The following is a 24,725-nucleotide window of genomic DNA, read 5'->3' on the forward strand; positions in this document are numbered from 1 at the left end:
GAACTTGTGATAATTAGCATTAGTAAAGTTAATGAAGCATTGGTAATGAAGATTTATCAAGTTATAACACTTAGTTGTAAGCTTTTACCGTTTTTTCTTATTACTCTTTTTTGATATATATGTTTAATGTATATGAGCTGAAAAGTACTTCGCGGTCGCAGATTTTGACTTTGAGAGCCGCATTCGGCCCGCGAGCCGCAGTTTGCCGACCCCTACACTAGATGTACTGGGGTTTGTGTTGAGTAAGGGCGATCTGCTTAAATTTTTAAAAAAAAAAACGGCTATGAAAATGAAACCCTGTTATAGCTTAGCTTATCAATAGCTATATGAAAAATCAACTAAACCATTACACTGAAATTGAATTTTTTTGAACAAGTCTGGAAGTTGTTATGTTTAAAAAAATGTTAATTTAACAAGGTTAAAACAAATAAGCAAAAATAAATATTTTAAAAGAATTTTCAATATTTTATAAACTTAATTATGATTAATGTATTTAAAACTTAATAATTTTTTTTGTTAAAATATTTTATTTAATTTATTGTACTCCAGCTATTTATTACAAAACAACAGCTAATTTTTCTTTCCAAGCAGTACAAAAAGATTGCACTTAAAAAATATCAAACACGATAACAAACAATAATCATGCAGTGAAAAATATTCAGGAAAAAATTTAGCAAAATTGAAGTTAGTTAAAAAAATGATTTTTCTAAATTTTTATAGTAAAAAACTAAATAAGTTTAACAAAAAAAAGATTGGTTATGCCGCATTAGTTTAAAAAAAAATTCTGCTGTACTTACTCTACAGTAGCTTTAACTGAGTTGTACTACTAAAGCTAAACAAATATTTAAAAGGTTAAGATAAAATATTTTAGTTATCTAAAAAAAAAGTTAAAACTATTTTTTTACCAATGATTGTTACAAAGTTTTATGATGGATTTCTTAAACAAAATTTCAAATAACTCATAGCAACACCTTGGTCTAAACTGCAATTAAAAAACATTAAAAAAATATGTTTTTAATAAAATGATCAATAAAAAGTGTAATCTTAAAAAAAAAAAGCACAATGTTCATAAAAAACTATAGTTTGTAAAAAAGATAAGCAAGGAAAATTTTTAGTACAATTGTTACATATAGTACTAGTTTAATCTAAACATTAAATTCTATACAGTAAAAAACACAATGAAAATAGAAAAAAAATAAAGAAAAGTTCAAGAAAGGTTTAGGGATAGGAAAAGTTTTAAATGTTTCTTTATCTGTTTAAGTAAACTCTTAAAATCTGTTGGACACAACATACAATCAAAACTTAAAACGGTTATAAAATTTAGAACAGAATCCTAGCTATAATTAACTTTTAAAAGATAGTTTGTATTTACTTTTTGCTACTTATATACACTCTTAAAACTTTAATTAATAAATAAGTACTACTGCATTTTAACTTTTATGTTAATATAAAACATTTTAAAAACATTAAAAAATATAATTATACTCAAACTGTTCATTAAAACTCGACATTTGAAATTATGAAATAACATTTTGCTTTTAAATTAGTTTTAATTTTGCTACTTATTGTACTGCCTCAAAATAAGACTTAACATTAAGTAAACAGAACTTCACTGTTTAACTTAAAACTTAACGAAAATTTCATGTCACAATCTTAAACTTACTTCTTTGAAAATTCAAGCAACTTGTTCATAACCCTGTCTTTTGGGTTTGAACAGATTTTCAAGTTCTTCCAAACTTTTTCCTTTAGTTTCAGGCAACATGGTTAGTGTGAACACAAACATCAACATGCAGATCCCTGCGAATAATCCGAAAGCTCCCGTATCTGTGAGGCCTTTCTGTTAAGAAGATTAAGATAAATAATTACACATAACAATGATACTTCCAGGGTTGCCAATCGTTTTTTCCAATTTTTTTCCAGGTTTTCCAAATTTCTTCCAGGTTTTTGTAAGTACACACTTTTGGGTCTACTTTTAGTTTAAAGTCAAGTTTAAGGTATAAAACTGTGTTAAATAGTATAAAAACGTTGAAAAGATACTGTAAAGCTACTTTAAACATGTTTTTTACAAAAAAAAATATGATGACAAAGTTTTTTTAACTTATATGATTGATTTTTTGAGTCAAATCGAAATTTTACTACTCAACATGTGAAAGTTGTTAAAATTCCGAGTTTTTCCAGATTTTTTTTTGCCTAAATTGTCAAATTCCAGGTAAAGTGACAACCCTGTACTTAATAGCGTTATAAATTGTATACAAAGTTTTGGTATATAAAAACTTAACTCAAAAAAAATATTTAAGAAAAAAAGATTACACTTACAGTATAACTAATAACAAATGTTTACTATTAAACATTTAAAATATTCAAAGTTTTAAAAATAATATGAACATTGTAAAAACTATTGAAATAATTTTTTAGGTTTTATATTTTAGACAATCACTCTATTATTTCATAAATATTTCAATAGGTTAGTAATTAATTCATGTTGACCAAAAATACTTATGGTTGTTTTTATTGGCATAAACTAAACACACAGTGTTTTAATATTGAGCAATATTATACAAACTTCTAATTAAAATAAAACTTTATTTTCTGCTTTAGCAAAAGTTTCATATAGACTGCTTTAGCAAAAGTTAAAAGAACTAATAATTTTTAGCTTGAAGTTTTGGCTATGTCTAGTATTTTTAGCATTAAAGTTATTTAATTTATTTATAACTTTATATCTGAGTTATTATTTATAACAAATTTGAAAAAAAATTCCATTAATACTTCAATAAAATATATTGAAATAAAATGATGTCGACTAAACAATAACAACTAACAAATACAAGTTTATTAAAGGACTTTGCTATAAATAAATTTTCAACACGTTTATATTTACTAAAGTAAACAAAATTTATCGCATTTAAACCTCAGATATATATAATTTCAATGCCAAGTAAACAAACTTATGTAAAACAACATTATGCATTATAGTGCAATAAAACTTATTAAAAGTAAGTTTATCATTACAAAGCAATAAAACTATAAACTTTGAATGAGTTTTGCGTTGCAGAAGTTTATTGCTAGGTATAATAATAAACAAATTCTAATTTTTGTAAAACTTTTATTTTAGAACACTTTTAGAACTGTATGAATGTGATATAAACTTTAATTAAAAAAGTTTACAAAATAGTTTTAATTTAAAAGGAGTTGCAAAATTTTTTTTAAGTTTTCAGAATTTTTTCATGGTTTTTAAAAGTAAAGTTTTTTTATCCACTTTTAGTAAAAAATTAAATTTAAGATTAAAAATTGTATTATACAGGATAAAACTACTGAAAAAATATTGCAATGGTAGTTTAAATGAGTTTTATAATCAATAAATACAAAAGAACAAAAAAAAAACGGTATATAATAGGTTTTTTGTATCTAATATAAAGTTAATTATTTTCAATTAAAAACTGTTTCAAGTATTAGGTTTTTCAATGTTTTCAAGTGATTTACGTTCAAATTCCAGGTTTTCCTGTTTTTTTTTTCCAAAATTGAATAAATTTCAGGTTTTTTGGCAATCCTTTCAACAATTTTAGCAATATTTTTTTTTGCAATAATAACAACTTTACAAAAACTCTATATTAATTTTTAGTTACATTTAGCATTTAAAATAAAAACAGTATATACATACTACATGTTCCTAACTTGTACCTTTAAACTAATTGCCATTAAAAATACCTTTTAACTAATTACTACCCATAAAACTGTTGTTTTCCTTACAATACTTCCAAACATTTATAAACGAAAGATTGAAAAACTAATTATAACTACTTACTGTATTTTACTATTTACTTTGAAATCCAGTAACAAACTAAAAAGAAATATTTAGACTAGCGTTCCCAAAAGTAGGACCCTTTTAGATTGATTTTGACTGACAGGCGGCAATTAATTAGTAAAGAGCCAAAAAACTAAACTAATATTAAAGAAAATAAATATTTAAATAAGGAATAGGCGGTATCTAATAGTTGGGGGCAAGTTTTTTTAATTTCTGTTGAGTGGCATCGTAAAATTTAGTTTAGGAAACCTAGATCTAAATATTAGAAAAAACATAATAAAATCAAGCAAAACCTTACACAACATGTACAAGCAAAGCCATTTTTTTTTCAATTTGTAGATATAAACTTAAAAATAATATGTTTACATTACTGTAAGTAAATTGGATTTAATTTACCAACTTGTTTTAATGAGGTAAAACATATACCATTGGTCTTAACTTTTAGGTTTTAGTATAAAACTTTAGATGTCTCTTACACACTTAGTAAAGTCCTAAAATTGTTTTTTCAGACTTAAAGACTCAAAATCTATACTTTCAACAGGTTTCACAAAACATATAAAATTTTATTACAACACCATACTTACCCTTATATCAGAGAACTCCTTGGTAACGATGAATGCGCACAAGTAATTGAAGAATGTCGCAGTTGATGCCGATTTGCTTCTGGCCCTGGTACATGTCAGTTCTGCAACCATAAACCACGGTATTGGTCCAAGCCCGAATGAAAACGCCATAATGTCTACCATGACGCTTGATAGAGAGAGCCAAGATAGGTAACCTGTAAAAAAGTTAACAATATACTGTTAGGTAATTAATTAACTAGTCAGTTGTTGTATTTAGTTTGGCATAACATTTATTTGAATTATATTTAAAAAAACCATGCTTATCTTTTTAAAAAACAAAAACATTTTTTACTGTAATATTTATAAAATTTATATAGTGTCAACTATGACTTTTGATAAAAATCAATATGATAAGTAAGTAGGATTTTAACTATTGTATTTATAAATAAAAAAATAAGATTTTTTAGGTCAACTTAACCATTTGATAATGATAACCTCGAAGTTTGAATGTATAACAAAAAGTTAATGTTTTTTAAAGCAAAATGCATGTTATTACTAATAGAAATTAAGTTACACTACAAATCAAAATTATTCTTAAAGGATTTAAATAAAACAAAAAATTGTATATGGCTTGCCTATGTATTTAGTCTTATAATTTTTGATAAAATCAACGACATTCAGCAATTAAAGTTAAATAAATGTGAGAAAAATCTTTACTTAGATGTATAGAAAAAACAAAATAATAATTCTTACCATCAGGATCATCTGGTGTTTTGAAATGGAAGTACAAACTGAAAGCTACAAGAGCCAATGACATTACAAGACTGCTGAACATCAGTAGGGTTTTTCTGCCTGAAAAAAATAATTTGATTTAACAAGTGAACTAAACATTAGTATATTTTTTTACATTAAATTTATTAATTTTATACTAAAAGTAAACTAAACTTTAGTAACATTTATGTACATTTAATTCATTCATTTTATATTAAAAGTAATCTAAACATTAGTAAATTTTTTCTAGCCGAATATTTATTTTTTTTAAACAAGTACACTAAACATTAGTAATATTTTTATACATTAAATTGATTAATTTTATACTGAAAGTAAACTAAACATTAGTGAAGTTTATCTACATGGAAATTTTTAATTCCATACTAAAAGTAAATTAAACATTAGTAATCTTTTTGTACATTAGATTCATAAATTTTATATTAAAAGTAGACTAAGCATTAGTATTTTTTTCCACCGGAAACTTTATCAACAAGATATTAAAAGTGAACTAAACAGAAGTAAAGTTTTTTTTAATTACTTAAGATAATATTTACTTATATATACATATAATGTTAAAGGTTTTATAAAAAGTTCTGGTCAGTAGTGCTCGACAAATTAAATTGGAGCTAAATATTTGTTTATCGAATTATATAAAATTATACAGTTGTTTCACACATGAAATGTAAAATGTTCATGTGATCCTCAGTAAGTTACAGTTTATTATAATAGTAAACAGAAAGTTAGATTTTAAAATTTCTAAACTTTCCTAAAAAGCATAAATTAACAATTACAACGTATTATTTCAAATTCAGCTAATCGTACAATAAACTGTACCATTACTACGTCACAATTATTATAAAAATTTTAAAATCGAAATTTCTGTTCACTTTTAGAAAAAACTATAACTTACTGAGGATCACATGAAATTTTACATTTCATGTGTGAAACAGCTGTATAAATATAGTTTTTTATATAATTCGATAAATAAATACATATAATGTTAGATACACATAATATATAAATACTAATAATGAACAGAACACCAGATTTTTTACTTATTTGAAATTAAAATAAATCATTCCAAAGTGTTTTAGTAAAAAAAACAGAACCTGATTAAAAAACCATTGAAAAAAATTAATCTCAATTCTTCAAGCAATTCTCTTTTCGACGAGTTGAGACCAATTTTTTAAATGGTTTTTTAACAAACTTATGTTTTTCGAATCATCACAAGCTGTACGATTCTTTTTAAACAAGAGAGATAACCTACCAATCACCCTAATGTCTTAATAAATGGAATATAATTATAACAATTCAGTAATATAAAAGTGGTACATTATTAACTAATTACTATGCGTAACATAAAGATGATGTTTATTTTTGTTTGAAGAATGTATTTTTGTTAATACTTGCAGAACAAGTTAACATTTTTATAGTATCTATTTAATTAATATGAGAATTTTTGATGTTTGATTCAAATTTTACTTTTAACAAAAGAATAAAACATACTTTTCAAAAAAATTAGTTGATAACTGTTAAAAAATTTAAATATTAAAAAAAGGTTGTGAATCTTTTTTATTTGAAAATTACAATAAGTTTTTGTAAGGACTATCTCAACTTAGTTTGTACAATACAAAACCAAAAAAGTATAACTAAGGTAAAATCAAGCCAATAAACTTTATTGATTTTTAAGTTCACATATGTCGAGTAAGCGTTATAAATTAATTATTAATTTATATTTGCCACAAAACTCACTCTATGTATCATGAATTAAATTTTAGCAGGCTACTTTTTACTCAAAAGTATGAAACATATACAAAACTAAAACACTTGTACTTGTCTTAAAGCAAATTAGTTTAGTAGTTAAAATTTGTAAAACTAATAAAAAAATTATGAACTATTTTACGTTAATAATTTTTGTAAAAAATAGCAAAAAATAAATATTTTTAATCCTACTCAGTAAAAACTAAGTTCTGATCTGAATAAATTTTATCATAATGTTCCCTTTTAGGAACAAAGTAAAATTTTAAATCAGTAAATTTATAAAAATTGTAAAGTTTAATGCTCATTATAATATATTTAATAATCAAACATAAAAAAAAGTTTAAACTAACTGCTTGTAACATCATTTTATAAATGAATAATTTACTTAACTAAACCAGACTATTAATAAAAAAAACTTATTTAACAAAATACTTTGTACAAAAATACAAAATACAAAATACTACATATTCAAAATTTTATTTTACAATTATTAAATTATTAATTAATTATCCATTTAAACCTCAATCTAAAGTTGTAAATAAACAAAAAACTACAAAGTATTAAATTTTTTAGATGAAACTAAAATTACAACATATTACGTCACTTAAACCTGATTACGTAGGTAGTTTAGTTTCAAGTGTAAATGATGTATTAAGTTGCAGTTTTTTATTAATCTCATAAAGTTACTATTTGTAGTTTTTATGAGGTAAAATTAAATAAACTTGAAAACTGAATGGGATTATCAGTTGTAAAATAATTTGTTATGGTAAACATTAGGATACAGAAAATTTTTTTGTTTACATTTTTCTACCCTGAACAATTTTATACTGATCAGTTTTAAACAATATCAAACAGAACTTATTTTTTTTTTAAATGTTTTAATCATAAACTGCATATCATATATTAAATAAAGATTACCAAACATGTAATAATACTAACCCAGTTTATCAACGATGAGGCAAGATATAAAAGTTGCAACAATTTGAATTCCACTGACTAGTAGTGAGGCCATATGTAATTGTGAATCAGTGGTAAACCCGGCATCCTACATGAAAAATTGAATGTTGAATATATTGTAAAACTATCTATTCTTATTAATTAGTGAGGACATATACAACTGTAAATCAGTTGTGAATCCTGCTTTCAATAAAAAAATGGAACTATCATAATGTTAAATACTTCATGTATACCTATAATAAAACTTCATTATTATAAATTAAATAGTTAGTTTCAATTTATTTATCTAAACATTATTAAGGAAGCTCCTAGTAAAAACATTATAAAATGTATTATTAAGTGTTCCACACAATTTCAATGATAGTGATAAGCTGATAAATTTATTAATCAATCATGAAATTGATTAATAAATGTATTATCATTAACCTTGAAAATATTGTTCAAGTAGAACATTATGGCGTTGATACCACTGAACTGTTGAAAGAACATCAGTAATAATGACAATATTAAGGGATATCTGTATTGTCGCTTCATTAACAGTTCTTTCCATGTGCATTCATCCGTATCAGAAGAAGATCTCATTTGATCTTCTAATTCTCTGATTTCCCGACTGCAATCCGCCTGTTTTGATTGGTGAAAAAATGTTATGCTAAATTAAATTAGTTGTTGATTTTTAATGTATCATTTAGTGTTTAATTGTTAAAGAGTAAAGATTTAGTAGAGAAAAGATAAAAAAAAAATAAATATTCATTACTAATATCCTTCATGTAAAACTGTTCAGAAATCTGGTCTTAAAATGATTACAACAGTTATAAACACATTATGTTATAAAGGATTACGTATAAGTACAATTGTAAAACACAAATCCATAAACCATGTTTGAAGTGTACTGTTTCATTTTTAACAGATTTAAAATCATTAAGGTATATATTGCTTTTAAAGTTATTTATAAACACTGTATAAACAGTATATATGATTCTTTAAAAAAAAATGTCTTTTTAAATGTCTTAAAAAAATTAAACCCATGGACACGACTAGAGCAATCTACTTTTAAATATTTTTTCACTAATATAAAGTTTGTTATACTGGAATCTAAACAGATAAAAGAACAGAAAGTTTCATTAGAACTTGTAGTTATTATGGGTAAAAACTATTAAAGTTTTGAATCAAAATAAAAACAACACTCACTTCTTCTCCCCTCAACCAATGTAGAGCTTGTACAGCTTCAAGTTGTTGATTTTTGAAATATAAATACTGAGGTGACTCCTTAACACAGAAAAACAATAATGATTGTAAAAATGCGAACACAGAACAAGCAATGGCGAACCATCTCCAATATAGTGCACCACCTGTGGTAAAAAAAAGTATAAAGTACATACATGTGTTAGATTTATTATTTATTTTAAATTATGTTGGGTATTTTCTCGTACACCACCTATGTACTAATGTCTTGCACAAATGATAATTCATGTAAAAAATTACAATGTTCTGCAGTTATGTTTGACGTGGTAGATTTTTACATTTTTAGGATAGTGTTAATATAACTTAAATGCTATCAAAATCAATTAAAAATAAGGCTCCATATAAGTTAAAAAGTTTTAATTTTCAAACATTAAGAAGTAGAAATATTTACTGTAAACCATCTTAACTAAGTAAGATGATAAAAAATATGTTTGTTTTAATGCAGGAAACAATCTTGAAATTTTTATTCAGTAAATATGTACTGACCTATCAAATAAGATAAGAAAACACCAGTAACAATTCCAAGTTGGTTAGAACTTCCTAATAATCCTCTAAGTTGGGGTGGGGCTATTTCGGCTAAATATACCTGGAAATTATAACAACCGCTAAAAAATATTCATTCATTGAATACATTTCTATCAAAATGATAACTAACTAAATTTTAAAAACACAAACTAATTCTATAACTAAAAAACAAATACTAACATACTAAAATTTTAGAAATTAAATAGTATTTCGGATAAATTAACCTGGTATTATAAAATACCTGCTTAAAGATATTCATAAATTGAATAAATTTATACTAAAACAAACTAATTTTATAACTCAAATAAACAAATACTAACAGGACCAACTAATGACGTAACACCAGTTGCAATACCTTGTATGACCCTGCCAGCGCAAATCATACCAACATTGCTTGAATATGCTATTAGCTGTAAAAATACAAAAAGTTACAATATTATTAGTTGCTTTACAAAAAGTTGCTAGTGTATGATTTTAGGTGGCATATATTTTAAAGTAAATTTTATATCTTTTAAAAACAAAAATTAAAAAAAACTAAATTTGCTAGAATTTTTAACAACATATAAGAACTCATAAAAAAAAATATGCAACTAATAGTTAAATTAAAAACAGAAATGCAAGTTTTTTTACCATATGAAGCATTTATGTATGTTTAATTATATCATTTTTATTTGAATAAAATAGGGAAATAATAATTATATGGCTACTCATTCTGTAAACTTCTTTATAATTTACTTAAATTAACTATTTTATATTTAACAATCACAACTTACTAATAGTCCAACAAGGTAGGGTATGGCTGAAAAAAGTTCACAAAATTTTCTTCCAAATCTGAACATTAGATCACCAGCAATGATTCCACCTAGCATAGCACCAAGTGTTACTAGTGACTGTTGGAAAAAATATTTGAAAATAAACACTTGAATGATTTTTAAAAGTTGGAATCATTTTATAGGTAACTAAAGATTGTTTAAATTTATAGGGTGTTACAATAAAAAAAACATCAACTAATATTTTAAGTGTTACCAGTGACTGTTTGAACAGTGACTGTTCTTAAATTAATAGCTCTACTTGGTCTGATATTGTTGTAGCCACAAGAAAAACTTTAGTTTGGCTAGTTTTATTAATAAATTATATTTAAGTGTTTGTATTTAAATTAGATTAACAACTATTAAAAAGATGTTGCCAGTGACTGTTCAAAGCATTGGCTATAAGTAGAACACAAGCATACCGTATTCAGCACATAATATTTGAGTTAAAAAATATAATTTCACAATGTTTTAAGAAAAAACAAATATAACCTCAATATGTTTACTTTTTTTTGAGTATTGAATTAATAAGTAGAATTTTATATAATAAAAAAAAATTATTTAATTCAAAGTTTTCTCAAGATATATCATACTGTGTTATGCTGCTCATAATACATTTTGACAATGCATAATATAACTTCTATAAAAAATATCCAAAGTTACTAAAAACAAACCCCGATCCAAGTTTCATCATTATCAGTGATGTCGATCTTGGAAGAAGAAGTGTCATCTTGCATAGATTTAATGAGAGGTGATGAAAACCCTAATGCCAATCCAACATTGATGGCACCCACAAAAGCAGCAGATCCAGATAAGTACAAGTTCTTACTTCCTTTTATCCTGTCAATACTTTACAATAACAAAATGCATTATCAGATACTAATACCTTAGGTAATACAATGTGTGTTAAAAAGTTTGTACCAAAATGCATTAATTTATAAGCGAAGTAGTTAAATTGTAAATTTTAATGTACTATTGCTTTTTAGATTTTATATAATTTTTTCAGTTATTATATATTCTTAGTTATTATATATTATATACATAGTTTTATTTGTGAACATAACATACAACAAAAATAACACATATAAATGTAAAAATTGAACAAAAAAAAGTTTATTAGGTTGCTGTTTTAACAAATTTAAATAATTGTTCATATCTTTTCAAACTTTATGATGAACAAAATAACAACATTAAATATTTACTAGAACAAAAAAATATTCATTCTTTTATAAATAGTTTATAGGTTTTAAATTATTTACATTTTTTTATTACTTGTGAAATGTTTTTGAAAAAGACAGCATGAATTTTAACGTTTATGTTAACAAATTTATTTTAGGTGACTATTTACATAACCACCTTAAATACTACAAATAGAATTTGTCACTAGTTTTTAATTTTACGGCAAGATTTAACTCAAAATAGTTAATACAACAAAACTCACACAACTTTTTCTTGCGGTTGTTGAGTTTTTTCTTCCTTGTCTGGGTGCATCAAAGCTCTTGACTCCCCTTCAGAATCAGACATTATTATTTGTAAAAAATTAAATAAATGCTGGTAGAAGTTTGAATAGCATTAGTTTTTTAAATATTCTAACAGCACAAATGTTAATTTTATATAAGCTAAAAATATGATTATTTTTTTAAACAAATTTCGATATATTTTAAACAAATTACTAGTGTGAAACTCTTACTTAAAGGAATAACTTTAAACTTAAAATTATTATGAAAAATGTTAGAATTAACACTAAATAGATAAAGCATAGAATTAAAATATTTTCAAATCTTATTATTGAACAAAAAACAAAGATGAAAATGAAAGACTTTGCAGTAAAAAACTATTTTTTCGAATGCCACCTCAACAGTTCGTTATTAAAAAAACTTATAACTGTTTTCAGTCAAAATTTAGTATTTTTGAATCTTATACCTTAGCTAAATTATCTAATCGAGAAAATATTTTTGGCAAATTATCTTCAGGTTTTCAAAAATTATTTCATGTTTAAAAATTACGTGTTTTAGGATCTCTTTCTAGTTTAAAATTAAGTTTAAGGTAAAACTGTGTTAAATAGTATTGCAACATTCAAAAGATGCTGTACATCAACTTTAAATAAGTTTTATAGCAAAAAAGTTTTTGACAATAACAAAAAAAAATTATCTTCATGATAGATTTTTTGCTTCAAATCGAAATTGTATCACTTATTAGAAGTTAATAGAAAAGTAAAATGTAAAATTTTTTTTCAAATACAGGTTTTTTAGTGATATTTGAACAAAATTTCAAGTTTTTTTCAAAGTTTTTGAAATTCCAGGTTTTTACACGATTCCAGGTTTTTTTGCAACACTGTCTGATAACAGTGTGGTTTACATGGAAACTTAAAAACACGTGGAATATGAATGTTAAAGTTAAAAAACCTGGATTTTATAACAAAAACCATGTAAAAACCTGGAAGTATGATTAAATAAGAAATAACTCTTACATAGTTAATTAAATTTTAAGTTATAGGGAGTTTTATTTATTAAAAAACACATTTTAGGAAGCATTACAATAACTTTTTAACACTTTTACACATTTTTAAACAATTATATTAAATATAATTTTATAATAAAAAGCGAGAGAAAAATGTATACTTAGTACAATTTTGAAGAAAAGATAAGAACTGAAAGAATATTACAACAATTTTATTAATTTTAATTGAATTTTTCATTTTTTATTTAGAAGAAATAATTTTTAGTAGTAGAATTGGTAGCTTAGTAAACATCGGAAGCTAAAGTATAAAAATTAATTTAAAATATTTGCCTTGTATTAACTTTTTATATATTGTTGATCTATAACAAAAAATTAAAAAAAAAAAACTTTTACAAAAATAAACTATTAAATTCACAAGTTTTTACAGAGAAGAAATGCTATTAAAACTATTACATTTAATGAAACCTTTTTTAATTAAATTTTGAATTAACTACAATACAAAACGACAGGTAAATATTTTTGTTCAAGCTTAAAAAAATATTGCACCTAAAATAAATAGGCAAACAACGATCGTGCAGTGGAAAATATCTATATTGAAATATATTTTTATAAAAAGATAATGATACAGCTTTTATACTTCAAATAAAAGACAAAAATTAAAAGGGTAAAAAAGTAAAAACATTCAACGTTCAAAATATTTATTAGATAATAGATTAAATTTCTAAGAATAATGTCTTTTGATGTATTTGTTCAGTAGCAAATTTGAACACTAGTAAAAATAAAATTTTAATGTCAAAACAGCAGTTTTAAAACCAAAGATTTATAAAAGTATGCACACATTTTTTTTAATTTGAAACTAATGATTGTTAAATGTTATATGATGAATATTTTAACAAATGATTAAAAAAAATCTAACAACTTATAGCAACAATTTGGTTTAAACTGCACCTAAAAGATAATAAAAGAGACTTTTTTTTATAAAATAATTAAAAAAAAAGTGTAATCTTAGGAAAAAACAGTGAAAATAGCACAATGATAGAAAAAAAAAAGCAAAGAATATTTTAGTACATTTTACTTATTGAAACTAGTTTAGCTAAACACTAAATTAAATATAGTACAAAATCACAATGAAAACAAAAAATATAACAGGATTTATTTAAATTAGTTCCTAAAAACGTTGTAAAACCAGGTTTAAGAAAGATTGTTGGAAAGTCATTGAAAATTATATAATATTTTGTTGTTGTAAAATAACTTTCAAAAAAACACTTAAAGTAAGGTAATAAAAATAGCAACAATTTTCATAAACTGAACATAAATCAACTTGTTTCCAATAAGAATTTTGTTACAACATACAAATTTATCAGAGCATCTTTTCTTATTATATTTGAAAGGTATGCAGGACATAAAATTTAATGTGATAATTATTATTTTTCAAAGTTGTAAAATAATATTTAAGTAAATATTTATTAAAAAGTTTAAACCCCTAACTTGACATTAATACTTTTGCAAAAAAATAAAATTTTTCAAACAGGTTCCTAAGTTTCAATTTTTAATTATTTAAAACTAAAATCATTTAACGTACACAAACAGCAAAATTTTTCCGAGATTTCACATAGAAACTAACCATTAGAAAACAAAAATTATTTATTGTCAAGCAATTTGTTCGTAACCCTGTCTTTTGGGTTTGAACAGATTTTCAAGTTCTTCCAAACTCTTTCTTTTAGTTTCAGGTAACATGGTTAGTGTGAATACAAACATCAACATGCAGATTCCTGCGAATAATCCGAAAGCTCCACTGTCCGTGAGTCCTTTCTGTTGAGAAAATTAAACTTAGTTATGTTATTTGGATAAACTAAAAATATAGTTCAATAAAATAAAAAAAGAATAAATAAACTTTGTTATCTATGCAGTTCAATATTTTTTGATTTTTTTTTGTGAACTAACTTTTGTTTTTCTAAAGAAAAAGTCAACTTTAAAACAAAAGTTACAAGTTTTCTTAAACAACTTTTTATATAAACACGATTTAAATTAATTTAATTCTTAGTTTCAAAGTAAAAATTGCAACTCCAAAATCTATCAAGTTACTAGAAAACACCCAGGAAAAACTTGAAGAACATTTATAAAAACTGTCTAAAATCCAAAATCATTCAACTTATATACTTTGTAGAAGTTTAACGTATTTTACTTTTAATATCAAAACATTTCTTTAGTTTATAAAATAAACATTTACAAATTTAAAACTATAGCACTGTAAGTCATAAATAAATATAACTGTTATGATTTGTTACTTTTAGATAACTAGTACATAAATCTACATAATTAAATTTTTTTAACAGTAGAAAGATCACCCTTAAAACAACTTATCGCTTTAAATTAAAGAACCAATGATATAAAGCAATCAGGAGTGACGCATGAAGACCTTATAGGGAACAACTTAAAATTCTTAGAACATTGTAGTGTTTATTATATAAATATGCATTTGTGTTTCATTAGCAAAAAATGGTAGGTAACATAAATGCACGAAGCAACACTTTTGCACGAAGAGTCTTTTTTTGCAAGGCGTCAGTTAAGTACGTTTTTAAACATTTTTAGTACTATCTATTTTATCCCTAACCCTTGGTCGGAAATTTTTTATCATCATTATAAATCTATTTATTGCCACTCTTACCACTAACCCTTGGTAGGTAATTTTTGACATTATTATAAATCAATTTATTACCACTCTTACCCCTAACCCTTGGTCGGTAACTTTTATCATTATATAAATCTATTTATTACCAATCTTACCCCTAACCCTTGGTCGGGAATTTTTTTATTGTTGCTATATATCTTTTTATTACCACTCTTACCCCTAACCCTTACTCTTGGTCTGCAATTTATTATCAATCATTCTTTTTTATTACGCTTGTGCAAACTGTCACTCTTGCAAAAGTTACTTCGTGCAAAACTGACCCGTCTCGGCAAAAACTAGCTTAAAATAACTTCTAATTATGAGGAAGATAAACCCTTTTGATTTAAGCGGATTAAAGACCCGCACCACCTATTACGTCATAATACCACTGAAAGCTAACAATACGGACAACTAACCATCAGTACAAAAATAAATAAAAAAGTAAAAAATAACTAAAATATATACTGACCATGACATCAGACAACTGTTTTTTAAACTTCTGCCAAAAAAAACAACAACCAAAATGTGTTTGGAAAACCCTGCTTTACAAGCACAAATTTAAATTTGTACAAAATTTAATAGTTAAAAAAATCATGGATACACTAACCCTGATATCAGAAAACTCTTTGGTAACTATGAACGCGCACATGTAGTTGAAGAAGATCGCACTTGATGTTGATTTGCTTCTGGCCCTGGTGCAGTTAAGTTCCGCTAACATGAACCAGCAAATCGGGCCGAGTCCGAGTGAAAACGCCATAATGGCCACCATAACACTTGATAGGGACAGCCAAGATAAGTAGCCTAAAAATAATTAATCTTATTCAACTATTTATTATCTTAATTATTGTTCTTCAATTTTTAATAAACTTATACAAATTACAACATTAAATAACGGCCTCCATAACACTTGACAAGGACAGCCAAGACAAGTAGCCTGAAAGTTTGTAGTATTTACGCACATAAATACTTAAATCTCATATAAGTAGTGTTATATATTATCTATAAATCTAAATAATATTCACCATGACGCTTGATATAGTAAAATCAGGATAAGTGACCTCAACGTTAATAAAGTTTTTTTTCAAATCATACTAGCTATAGTGTACTTAGTTTTGTATAAAATTATTTTATTCAGTTCGATTATTGCATTAACAACAGCTATAACAAAAATGCAAAATCAATTTACATCTACAGCAATTATTAGAACACTTTTCTAGTTAAAAATAAATGCAAGTAAAGCTGTGGTTTTAAATAAATTTTAGTCACAAACAATCTACATTGAAGTTAATTATTATAAAACACAAAACATTTTTTTACCATCAGGGTCATCGGGTGTTTTGAAGTGAAAATACAAACTCAAAGCTACTAGTGCCAAGGACATTACTAGTGAAGAAAACATCAGTAGGGTTTTTCTGCCTGTAAAATAAATTTATCTTTATTACAAGTGCCATATACACTACTAATAATATGTAACCTAGTTTTTTAAATACTGAAAGCTACCAGAGATAAGCTCATTTAAGAATGCTGAACATTAGTAAGGTTTTTCTACCTAAAACATATTTTATTTATTTATTACAAAGTGCTATGAAAAGTACTGGTGAAAATGACATTTTATTGTTTTTTTAAATTTAATAAAAACGTTTCCAAATATAACATTCATATCTATAACTATAATCATTTGGATATTAGTATGCTGTTTACTTATATTTTTTAAAGTATTAAACACTTTTTTAATTTTCTTATAACTAGTATAAAGTTTTTACAGAAACTTTTAAATAAAAAAAGTATCGAATAAAGTTTATCTATGAATAAACTGAATATTGAATCTAATTATAAAATATATTTGAAAATTTTAAATTTACTAAAAACATTTTATGATATATCTTCATTATACAGAAATTGCAATTACTTCATAAATAATTCAACATTTCATACAACATTGAATCAAAACAACAAGTATAGCTTTAATATAAATACAAATCATAGATGAAATCAAGTCCATAGATTTTTAACATCACATATGAAATTTGCAAGAATTATAAAACAATTATTAACTTAGCCACAAGATTTACTTTATGCTAGTACCATTAAAAAATTTACTAAGTCTTTTTGTTCAATTATATTTGATAAAAAAGCTTTTGAACAATGACTAAGCTTTTATTTTTATAAACGTAAAACACTTCAATAAAAAAAAATATACCAAAACTGCTTGGTAACTTTTTGAACAAAATTAAAAAATTTATGTTAAAACTTGCATTAAATGCAGAATAATTGATCATACTCAGTAAAATATTTTGTTTTTTAAACATCTTTCATGCTGAGATTGGTTTTATAGCAATAATACTTTGATCACGAAAAACATTATGTTTTGAAAGCTTATATTTAAAAGTGAGAACATCTAAAATCATATTAGAAGTAGAAAAAGAAAAACTACAAAATTACAACATATCATGTCATTTAAACTTGAAAGTGAACTAACTACGCAATCAAGTTTATAATCGTAACAACAAAAACGAATACTAAATACTAAATATAGCAAAAAATTTTATAAGAAAATTTACAAAACCATTTAACTTAAAATAAATAAATAAAACCAAGTGAATGTAAAAAAAAAATTAAAACTTTATTTTAATTTGCATAAAAGTCATTAATAAATGCCAGCTTTATGGTGAATATTATATAAATCTATACAACACTGTATTTTTTTATAAGCTTAAAATATTCATAAACTTAAGTATTTAAAAAAAAACGCTTGAAATTTTTATGGTTTAGGTTTTTTAAAGATAGAATGAAAATTGAAAAAAAAAATGTATTTTGAGCTCAAGCCAAAAACCATTACATATTAAAAGCTTAATTTAAATAAACTTCTAAAATAAATAGTGTTATAAGAGCTAAAATAACTAAACTTGATGTAATATAAGACACTTGCTAACGTTTTTCTATTAAAAAAAGTGTTATTTCAAACTCAGCTACTACCAAATGATTTTTTTTTCGAGTTTTTTTTGGTAACTTTTGGTATCAATTAAAAACAGTAATAATACTAACCCAGTTTATCAACAATGAGGCAAGATATGAACGTTGCAACAATTTGAATTCCACTGACTAGTAATGAGGCCATATGTAATTGTGAATCGGTAGTAAACCCGGCTTCCTATAAAAAATAAATTTATTGTAATTTAAAATAGTTTATTTTCAATAATTTGTGGGTACGTATGTAAAGAGTCAGTAGTAAATCCTGCCTCCTATAAAAACTTTCAAAACAGTGTTAAATAACTAAACTTATCATGTAAGTACTAAATTAGTATTCAGAGTTGCGGCTATTAGAGAAAAAACTCATTTTGAGTGACCAAAATTAGTCTTGTTACATCAAGCTAGCTAAAATTGGACTGAGTTTACAAGAAAATTGTAAAAAAGACCAAAAAAGAGAAAAAAAAGGCCTGTTCACCAAATACCTAAAGATACTAATATAATACGAAAAGATTTCATAACAACCAGGGTTGCCAGAGATCAAGCTGAGAAAAATTTTCTGACTTTTCCTGACTTTTTACTAAAATTTTTCTGACTTTTGTAAATTAAACTCTCAATTTAAACTTATTATTAAATACATAATCAAACTTTTGAAACTATATAAAGTTTTCAATCTTATTTTTAAACAGGTTAAAAAAACAGTTTTTTATGCTGAATTCAATCATCTAACTTACATTACATCTATTGAACCATCTGTGTATGATTGATGTATTTGCAATAAACAGCTCTATCAGCAAAATACTTGTATTTTCTAACTAATATACACAACTTGTCTGAAAAAAGAAAAATTATTTTAGCATTTCCTAAAATAAATGTATCTAAAAAACGAAAAGACATATAAGGAACTTTTAAAATTAAAACCTTAAACAATAATGAACTTTTACAACTAAAACTTTAAAACAATAATGAACTTTATCAAACACAGTTCTTTTTTTACTATGTGTACTAAAATTTATTTTCTCCGTTTCTTTATTAGCACTTCAACCTCTTCATTTAATGAAGATATGGTTTCCTTCATCTGGTCTGCATACCGTTTAATTTTCTTGGCAGTTAAAAACATTTCCCTCATTTTATTTAAGTCGTTCTCATCTGCTTCCCCTACACTTGTCAAGGAGAATCTTTTCTCCAAATCTAGCTACAGTTTGTGGGCTTTATTTGTTTTCTTTTTGCACTCATTTTATCAATATTTTCCATATGAAGGCATTGGAAATTAAGTAATTTTGTAAATTTATAGGAAATTTTTGCAATTTTAGTCTGACTTTAAAGGATTTTTAATTATTTTTTACCATTTAAAGGCTTTGGAAAATGAGGAATTTTGTAAATATGAACTAAAAAAATCTGAAGTATTTTAAATTTTGTCAAGTTTTCTTACTTTTTTTCATAAACCCGCATTTTTTCCTGCCTTTATCATTTTTTTTAGTTTTTCCTGACTTTTCTGACCTTGTTGCAACCCTGAAAAACACAGTTTTAAAGCAAAATATCCGAAATCAAAAAAATAGCCTGAATATGTTGAAAAAATTACAATCAACCTAAGTTTTTCTTATATTACAAGCCTTTATTTTATTTTTTATTAGCCTAAGTTATTCTGAGTAGTCTGAGTGTGTTAAAACTCTGAGATTGCAGAAGCTTCTTGAATAAATAAATTATTTTTATTTCTTAAGAGAAAAATACTTGTCATTTTCTAGCAAAGCCACACATTAAACACTCAATACCTTGAAAATGTTGTCCAAGTAGAATGTGATGGCGTTGATACCAGAAAACTGCACAAAGAGTAATGACAATATTAGAGGGTATCTGTACTGACGCTTCATTAACAGTTCTTTCCAGGTGCATTCATCCGTATCCGAAGAAGATCTCATCTGATCTTCCAATTCTCTGATTTCTCGGGAGCAGTCTGCCTACACAAGTTTATTACCATATTACTTAACTTGTTGGTCATTAATACACTGCTTGTTTGACTATTAAAAAACACAATAATAGTTAGATTTTAGGTATTTGTTATTTTAATAGTTTTTTTTTATTTAAACTGATTTTCAACAATAATGTGGTAGGGAAGGCATATAAATTGTTTTTTGACTGCAGGCAAAAAAATGTATTGATAGGAACTAAAAAAAATTGTTTATGTAACAGGACAGAGTATACAAATTAACAATATTCAAAAAACTAACTTCTATGTTTCAGATCATTATACTTACATATATATAAACTTGTGTTTAATAGTTGTTTATCTTAAGTAAAAAAAAACCCTTATATTAGAAATATTATGTTAGAATGCTTTTATGTTTTCAATCATAAACAAATTATCAAGCTTTAATTCAATATTTTTTATTTGATAAAAACTTTATTCATATAAAGAGTTGTGATATGTTTATAAAAAAAACAAAACCAGTTTAATATCCCCCATTGTTTAGAATTCAGTGATTAGAAATAATATAAGTGCTTGCATCAACATAAAAAAAAATATTTATATTATGTATAACAAAAACTTACTTCTTCTTCTCTCAACCAATGTAGTGCTTGTACTGCTTCTAACTGTTGATTTTTGAAGTACAAATACTGAGGTGACTCCTTAACACAGAAAAACAATAATGATTGTAAGAATGCAAACACAGAACATGCTATTGCGAACCATCTCCAATAAAGTGCTCCACCTGTAAAATAAAACAAATAAACTTATTTGCTTAACCTACTAATGGATGGCTTATGAATGTATTTAGCCCACTAAAGTTCTACTTAGCTTTTAGGCGTATGAAATAAGCTAGAAACTCTGTATCAGTGTTTGGATACTTTGAAGTAGGGTAGGCAAATTTTCATGTTGGTCAGCAAAACTTACAATAAAATATTGTGTGGACCTAATTTGTCAGAAAAAAAAAATTACAGGCAGAATATTTTTGGAATGCTGCACTATAACAAAGCACTTAAAAGTGAGCTTGCAGAGGAGCAGTCACTAGGTACTCAAAATTATTAGTTTCCTTTATAAAAGAGCTCTTTTTTTATTCCATAAGTTGACTTCAAGATAAAAAGTATGCACAATTTCTTATGGTAGACCGAACATTGACCACCCCTGCTTTAAAGCAAGTTTTTAATTAAAAGTGATTTTTAAAGTACATAATAGTGTACTACTTAAAATGATGGAAATAATTTGAATATATTTTTTCAACCGCTTTAGTAGCTCAACATTGTCTACATTTATTTATCACCTTACATGTCCAACTAAGTAATGAGAGTAACTTTAAAAAATAATTAGTTTTTAATAAGTACATGACTTTTATTTTCTTAATACTTTATTGGAATATATTTCAATCTATTTTGGTATTTAAAAATTTATAAATGTTATTTTAGTGAACAAAGATACTTGTGTGGTTTTTTACTTTTTAAATGTGTACATAATTAGATCAACAAACCAATCAGATAAGATAGAAAAATTCCAAAAACAATTCCCAGCTGGTTACAACTTCCTATTAAACCTCTTAGTTGGGGTGGGGCTATCTCAGCTAAATATACCTGGTATAATGAAATATTTGCTCAAATATACACAAAATAAATTCACATAAACTGCATTTTTTTAAAAATAAATTAGCAATAAGTTTTAACAACATTTGGTTAAAAATACCTTATTAAATTAATTACTTAAAAAACTGTTCTAACTCATTTACAAATAAGATAGATTTAAAGAAAACAAACTAATTGTTGATAAAATAGCAAACTAACAGGCCCAACTAATGAAGTTACACCAGTAGCCACGCCTTGTATGAACCGACCTGCATAAATCATATAAACATTACTTGAATATGCAATCAGCTGTAAATAAACACATAAAGTTGTATACCATTATTAAAGTAAATCTAACTAAAGCTTTATATGTTTATACTGTGAAAGAAATAAGTTGCTGAATTATGCTGTCAATTGTGAAAATAATTATTTACTGTTTTTTACTGTAAAAATAAAAGTTACATCAGCGTTTTTTGCAACACTTTTCATACTATTTTTGTTTACTTCACTAAATAATATTTTTTAAAAGCGTATGTAGATTTATTTGCAGCTAAAAATTTTTAATTTATTATTTTGTTATCTAAGCAACAGACTGAAAAATAATCTTCAGTTATCTTATTGAAGTTGGTAGTTTATTATAACTTGTATTAAAGCAAATTCAAGATAGCTCAATAACATAACAAGAAATAAAAAACAAACACAACATACTAATAATCCAACAAGGTAAGGTATGGCTGAGAAGAGTTCGCAAAATTTTCTTCCAAATCTGAACATGAGATCACCCGCAATAATCCCACCTAGCATAGCTCCCGGTGTTACCAAGGACTGTTGAATTTATATTTTCTAATACTGATATACCAATATATAACATTTAAACTGAAAAAGGTAATAATCAAGGCTATTAATATTATAGGGAGGTCTAACAATTTACTCAAATAATAATATTGGCTAATATAATAAAATTAAAGTTAAAACTATAAAAACTTTTTATAGAACAGAAAAAAAAATTATTATAAAATAAAATTACATTACAAACAAATAGACTGCTATTTTATAATCATCAATTTTCTTTAAAATTTTAAAACTCCCAAAATATATCTCCTTGTTTGCTTTTTGACCTAAATACTTTAAATTTTTATGCAAAATCTTAAACAGTTCAATATAAATTATAACTAGGAGTTATCAAAGTATTTCAAAACAAAAAATTTAGACAAAGAAACAAAAAAGTTGTTTTCTGATTAAAAAATGTTTAAACTTCTATTTTGTATGAGTAATTTGAGTATAGTAAAAAATGAAAACAAGGTGGACCCCCTTTCCATTACAATAAAAGCTGCTAAACAGAAAAGTAATACAGTAATATTTTTGTGGTTTAATAAAAACTAAAGTAACTTCTAAAAAGTATGATACCAAGGTTTACATGTTAAAATCAATCATATTCACATAAAATCTTATAAGCAATAAATAATACATAAGTTATCAAAAACAAACCCCAATCCAAGTTTCATCATTATCGGTGATGTCAATCTTAGAAGAAGAAGTGTCATCTTGCATTGATTTAATAAGAGGTGATGAAAACCCTAATGCCAACCCAACATTGATGGCACCAACAAAAGCAGCAGATGCAGATAAGTACAAGTTCTTACTGCCTTTTATCCTGTGAATATTAAAACACCAAAATGCATTAATTAGGTAAAATACAGATTGAAATTTACTGTTTTTGAGCTAGTATAAAGTTTTTAGGTGTAATTCAGTATTGAATATATAACATTTTTTATGAACGTAACATATAACATGAATACTTCATACTAAAGTAAAAGTAAACAAAAAAAGTCTATTAGATTACTATTTTAAATAACTTTAAAAACTTCTTCATACTTTTCAGCTTAAATTATGGTCAAAACAACAACGTTAAATGAACACTTCAAAAAAAAAACTTTTTATTTTAAGATAAATTGTAAGTTTTGACTTATTTACAATTGTTTAATTTCTTAAGTTGTATGACATAGTTTTGAAAAAGGCAGTATATAACCTTTATGTTGTTCTATGTTTAGATGCTGTATAAGTTATAGGGTAATTTTAGACTTAAAACAATTAATACCTTGCTTAACAAAACTAACACAACTTTTCCTTGTGGTAATTGGGTTTTTTCTTCCTTATCTGGATGCATCAAAGCTCTTGATTCCCCTTCGGAATCAGACATATTTGATAATTAAAAAATAAATGCTGTTGAAAATTTGAATAGTAATATTTATTATATATTCTAACAACACAAATGTTAATCTTATATAAGCTAAAATTAAAACTGTATTTCTAAACAAGTTGTAGTTTTTTTAAACAGGAGTAATAACAAATTACAATTGTAACACTCTTATTTAAAGGAAAAAACATTTAACTTAAAATAAAAAATATTATGAAAAATAAAAGAATTAACAGTAAATAGATAAAGCTTAGAATTAAAACATTTTCAAACTGAGCTAAGAACAAAAACCAAAACTATAATATATTTTAAAACAAATTTGAGTTTTTTTTTTAAACTGGAGTAACTTGCTACTAAAAAGTAGTAGATTATTAATCACTCTTATTTCCAGAAAAACTTGAAATATAAAACAAAACTTAAAAACTCTAGAGTTGCCATTGGTTTAAAT

At 24.8% G+C, this 24,725-nt stretch overlaps 2 protein-coding genes across 2 annotated transcripts; both read right to left on the reverse strand.

Annotated features, from left to right (window-relative positions):
• Nucleotides 1–933: 933 nt before the first annotated feature.
• Nucleotides 934–11,976, reverse strand: LOC145835861 (solute carrier family 2, facilitated glucose transporter member 8-like). Its single transcript, XM_082943602.1, has 11 exons — nt 11,872–11,976; nt 11,105–11,270; nt 10,395–10,511; nt 9,942–10,031; nt 9,583–9,682; nt 9,043–9,203; nt 8,281–8,475; nt 7,837–7,942; nt 5,119–5,217; nt 4,387–4,580; nt 934–1,837 (listed from the first exon to the last, which is right to left on the reverse strand). The coding sequence occupies exons 1-11, from the start codon at nt 11,952–11,954 to the stop codon at nt 1,676–1,678; spliced, it is 1,473 nt and encodes a 490-aa protein (XP_082799728.1). The 5' UTR covers nt 11,955–11,976; the 3' UTR covers nt 934–1,675.
• Nucleotides 11,977–18,601: 6,625 nt separating this feature from the next.
• On the reverse strand, nt 18,602–24,280 carry LOC145836265 (solute carrier family 2, facilitated glucose transporter member 8-like). Its single transcript, XM_082944084.1, has 8 exons — nt 24,198–24,280; nt 23,569–23,734; nt 22,801–22,905; nt 22,300–22,389; nt 21,993–22,092; nt 21,079–21,239; nt 20,301–20,486; nt 18,602–18,712 (listed from the first exon to the last, which is right to left on the reverse strand). The coding sequence occupies exons 1-8, from the start codon at nt 24,278–24,280 to the stop codon at nt 18,602–18,604; spliced, it is 1,002 nt and encodes a 333-aa protein (XP_082800210.1).
• Nucleotides 24,281–24,725: the final 445 nt, after the last annotated feature.

This window comes from Thalia democratica, chromosome 5 (assembly GCF_965202585.1).
Source record: "Thalia democratica chromosome 5, ktThaDemo2.hap1.1, whole genome shotgun sequence".
Taxonomy (NCBI): domain Eukaryota; kingdom Metazoa; phylum Chordata; class Thaliacea; order Salpida; family Salpidae; genus Thalia; species Thalia democratica.

Excerpts from the sequence above, each read along its gene's own strand:
- LOC145836265 (XM_082944084.1), bottom strand. The coding sequence starts at position 24,280 with ATGTCTGATTCCGAAGGGGAATCAAGAGCTTTGATGCATCCAGATAAG. Across the intron at positions 23,735-24,197 it reads TTACCACAAGGAAAAGTTGT|GATAAAAGGCAGTAAGAACT; the intron begins GTTAGTTTTGTT and ends TAATATTCACAG. Across the intron at positions 22,093-22,299 it reads TAACTTCATTAGTTGGGCCT|GTATATTTAGCTGAGATAGC; the intron begins GTTAGTTTGCTA and ends TCATTATACCAG.
- LOC145835861 (XM_082943602.1), bottom strand. The coding sequence starts at position 11,954 with ATGTCTGATTCTGAAGGGGAGTCAAGAGCTTTGATGCACCCAGACAAG. Across the intron at positions 11,271-11,871 it reads CAACCGCAAGAAAAAGTTGT|GATAAAAGGAAGTAAGAACT; the intron begins GTGAGTTTTGTT and ends AAGTATTGACAG. Across the intron at positions 10,032-10,394 it reads CCTACCTTGTTGGACTATTA|CTAATAGCATATTCAAGCAA; the intron begins GTAAGTTGTGAT and ends GTATTTTTACAG.